General features: G+C 56.1%; 1 protein-coding gene across 1 annotated transcript in view; it reads right to left on the bottom strand.

Moving 5' to 3' along the window:
* C3 (complement C3) overlaps window positions 1-359 on the bottom strand; it is a 53,994-nt gene extending 53,635 nt beyond the window's left edge. Inside the window, exon 1 of the mRNA XM_041410772.1 lies at window positions 210-359. Coding sequence (XP_041266706.1) covers window positions 210-359 — 150 coding nt within the window. The remainder of the gene's footprint in view (window positions 1-209) is intronic.
* Between the last annotated feature and the right edge of the window lie 4,229 nt (window positions 360-4,588).

The raw sequence follows: 4,588 nt of genomic DNA, 5'->3' as shown, positions 1-4,588 counted from the left end.
TGATGGGGACAATGGGGATGGGGACATTGATGGTGACAATGGTGGGTGATGGGGACAATGGGGATGGGGACATTGATGGTGACAATGGTGGGTGATGGGGACAATGGGGATGGGGACATTGATGGTGACAATGGTGGGTGATGGGGACAATGGGGATGGGGACGTTGATGGTGACAATGGTGAGTGATGGGGACAATAGGGACAGGGACGTTGATGGTGACAATGGTGAGGATGAGGATGGTGGCCATGATGGGGACATTGAAGGTGACAATGATGGGGACATTGGTGGTGACAATGATGGTGACATTGATGGTGACAATGATGGGTGCTGATGAGGGTGGTGACAATGATGGTGACATTGAGGGTGACAATGATGGGTGCTGACGAGGGTGGTGACCATGATGGGGAAGATGAGGATGACAATGATGGTGACATTGGGGTTGTTGCTGATGGTGACATTGATGGTGACAATGACAGGAATGGCGTGACCTGGGGTGATGATGATGAAGATGGGACAATGAGGATGGTGATGGTGGGGACAATGACAGGGCTGGTGAGAGCGAGGGCAGTGACACTGTGGTGATGGTGACAATGACGGTGACGACGAGTGGTGTCCACTCCCCAGTGTCCAGTCCCTGAGGGTCCCTGGTGTCCAGTCCCAGTGTCCAGTCCCCAAGGGTCAGTGATGTCCAGTCCCTGGTGTCCACTCCCCAAGGGTCCCTGGTGTCCAGTCTCAGTGTCCAGTCCTGGTGTCCAGTCCCAGTGTCCAGTCCCTGAGGGTCACTGCTGTCCAGTCCTTGAGGGTCCCTGGTGTCCAGTTCCACTGTCCAGTCCCGGTGTCCAGTCCTGGTGTCCAGCCCCAGTCCAGTTCCCCGAGGCTCACCAGTGTCCAGTCCCAGTGTCCAGTCCCGGTGTCCAGTCCCGGTGTCCAGTCCCAGTGTCCAGTCTCTGAGGGTCAGTGCTGTCCAGTCCCAGTGTCCAGTCCCAGTTTGATGGAGGCAATGTTGACGGGGTTGATAATGACAACGTTGGTGACAGAGATGATGGCTGTGCCACTGCCACCATTGGTGACAACAGTGATGATGGGTGACAATGGTGGTGATGGGGGTGACAATGACAATGCTGGTGGTGGTGACAATCATGGTGATGGTGATGGTGCCAAGTGGGTGACAAGGACAGGGACAATAGCGGCATTGAGGTGACAATGACAGTGACAATGACAATGATGGAGGCAATGTTGACGGGGTTGACAATGATAGTGTTGGTGACAGAGATGCTGGCAGTGCCACTGTCACCACCATGATCACAACCATGGAGAGACGAAGGCACTGATTTTGATGGTGACAATGGGGCGTGCCAGTGATGACAGGGGTGACACTGGTGAACATTGGGTGATATTGGGGACAATAAGGGACATTTGGGGACATTTGGTGATATTGGGGATAATAAGGGACATTTGGGGACACTGATGGATTTTGGGGGGACATTAATGGCTCTGTGGGTGGTACTGGGGGTCTTTGAGGACATTAAAGGACCCCCGAGGGATCTGGGGACAATCAGGGGACCCCGAGGGATTTTGGGGGGCTCCGGGGTGGGGGGTGTCCCCAAGTGTCCCCAAGTGTCCCCACGCCCGCAGTGACACGGCCGAGGAGGACGATGACCTCTACGACTGCGTGGAGGCCGAAGGGGACGACGGCGATGACGTCTACGAGGACCTGATGAGGGTCGAGCCCCCCCCGGCCACGGTGGGTGTGACCCCCCCAAAAAACCAGCTGGGAACCCCCAAAACCAGCTGGGAATACCCAAAACCAGCCGGGAACCCCAAAAATACCTGGGAGTCCCCAAAAGCAGCTGGGAACCCCCCAAACACAGCTAAGAACCCCCCAAACCATCTGGGAATGCCCAAAAATACCTGGGACCTTCCAAAAACCAGCCGGGAACCCCAAAAAACAGCTGGAAACACCCAAAACCAGCTGGGAACCCCCCAAAAGAGCTGGGAATGCCCAGAAACACCTGGAAATCCCCAAAAAACAGCTGGGAACCCTCAAAAATACCTGGGAGTCCCCAAAAGCAGCTGGGAACACCCAGAAACACCTGGGACACCCCAAAAAGCACCTGGGAATCCCCAAAGGTCTGGGTGAATCCAAAACGCTTGGAACCACCCCAAAAACACCTGGGACACCCCCAAAATACCTGAGAACCCCCAAAACCACCTGGGAATCCCCAAAACCACCTGGGAACACCCAAAAATACCTGGGAGTCCCCAAAAGCAGCTGGGAACCCCCCAAACACAGCTAAGAACCCCCCAAACCATCTGGGAATGCCCAAAAATACCTGGGACCTTCCAAAAACCAGCCGGGAACCCCAAAAAACAGCTGGAAACACCCAAAACCAGCTGGGAACCCCCCAAAAGAGCTGGGAATGCCCAGAAACACCTGGAAATCCCCAAAAAACAGCTGGGAACCCTCAAAAATACCTGGGAGTCCCCAAAAGCAGCTGGGAACCCCCCAAAAGAGCTGGGAATGCCCAGAAACACCTGGAAATCCCCAAAAAACAGCTGGGAACCCTCAAAAATACCTGGGAGTCCCCAAAAGCAGCTGGGAACCCCCCAAAAGAGCTGGGAATGCCCAGAAACACCTGGAAATCCCCAAAAAACAGCTGGGAACCCTCAAAAATACCTGGGAGTCCCCAAAAGCAGCTGGGAACCCCCCAAAAGAGCTGGGAATGCCCAGAAACACCTGGAAATCCCCAAAAAACAGCTGGGAACCCTCAAAAATACCTGGGAGTCCCCAAAAGCAGCTGGGAACCCCCCAAAAGAGCTGGGAATGCCCAGAAACACCTGGAAATCCCCAAAAAACAGCTGGGAACCCTCAAAAATACCTGGGAGTCCCCAAAAGCAGCTGGGAACACCCAGAAACACCTGGGACACCCCAAAAAGCACCTGGGAATCCCCAAAGGTCTGGGTGAATCCAAAACGCTTGGAACCACCCCAAAAACACCTGGGACACCCCAAAAATACCTGAGAACCCCCAAAACCACCTGGGAACCCCCAAAAAACACCTGGGACACCCCAAAAATACCTGGGAACCCCCAAAACCACCTGGGAACCCCCAAAAAACACCTGGGACACCCCAAAAATACCTGAGAACCCCCAAAACCACCTGGGAGCACCCAAAAATACCTGGGAACCCCCAAAAAACACCTGGGACACCCCAAAACTACCTGGGGCACCCCCAAAACAACCTGGAAACCCCCAAAACAGCTGGGAGTCCCCAAAAAAACACCTGCAACCACACCAAAACCACCCGGGAACCTCCAAAAACACCTGGAACCACCCCAAAACCATCTGGGAGTCTCCAAAACCACCTGGGAACCTCCAAAAAACACCTGGGAGTCCCCAAAACCACCTGGAACCTTCCCAAAAACACCTGGGAGTCTCCAAAACCACCTGGGAACCTCCAGGAACACCTGGGAGTCCCCCAAAACACCTGGAACCTTCCCAAAACCACCTGGGAGTCCCCAAAACCACCTGGGAACCTCCAAAAAACACCTGGGAGTCCCCAAAACCACCTGGAACCTTCCCAAAAACACCTGGGAGTCCCCAAAACCACCTGGGAGACCCCAAAACCACCTGGAAACCCCCCAAAACACCTGGGGCCACCCTCCAGACACACCTGTGTCACCTCCATGGACACCTGTGTGTCCCCCCGGCCATCCCCGTGATTGTCCCGTCTGTCCCCACAGAAGGGGGTGTTCCTGATTGTTGTCCCCTCTGACTGTCCCCTCTGATTGTCCCCTTGTCCCCTGTGTCCCCTTGTCCCCACAGAAGGGAGCTGTGGACCGGCGGCTCTGCTGCCTCCAGGAGCTGCGGCAGACAGAGGAGAGGTACACGGAGACCCTGGAGTCCATCTGCCAGGTGGGGACAGCGGGGACACTGGGGACATTGGGGACATTGGGGACACTGGGGACATTGGGGACACTGGGGACATTGGGGACATGGGGTACACAGAGACCCTGGAGTCCATCTGCCAGGTGGGGACACTGGGGATACTGGGGACACTGGGGACATCAGGGACATTGGGGATGTCAGGGACATTGGGGACATCAGGGACCTTGGGGATGTTGGGGACATTGGGGACATGGGGACATTTGGGACAAAGGTGGGAAATGGGGACCAGGGTGGACATTGGGTCATGGGGACACTGGGGACATTGGGGACAGAGGTGGGAATTGGGGACACTGGGGACATTGGGGACAGAGGTGGGAATTGGGGACACTGGGGACATTGGGGACATTGGGGACAGAGGTGGCCACGCGGGGCCTCCCAGTGCTCCCAGTAAGGCGCGGTGTCCCCCGGTGTCACCCGGTGTCCCCCGATGTCCCCAGCACTTCCTGCGGCCACTGCGGCACTTCCTGAGCGCCCGATGTTGGGGACGCGTCTTCATCAACGTGGAGGTGACAGTGACACGGTGACAGTGACAGTGGGGACAGGGACACGGGGACAGGGGACAGGGGACATGGGACATGGAGAACATCTTTATCAACGTGGAGGTGACACGGGGACAGTGACACGGTGACAGTGACAGTG

The sequence above is a fragment of the Onychostruthus taczanowskii genome, unplaced genomic scaffold, assembly GCF_017590055.1.
Source record: "Onychostruthus taczanowskii isolate IOZ18803 unplaced genomic scaffold, ASM1759005v1 scaffold335, whole genome shotgun sequence".
NCBI classification, from domain to species: Eukaryota; Metazoa; Chordata; class Aves; order Passeriformes; family Passeridae; genus Onychostruthus; species Onychostruthus taczanowskii.
The sequence above is the reverse complement of the archived record's forward strand: the minus strand, read 5'-3'. Positions and strand labels throughout refer to the sequence as shown.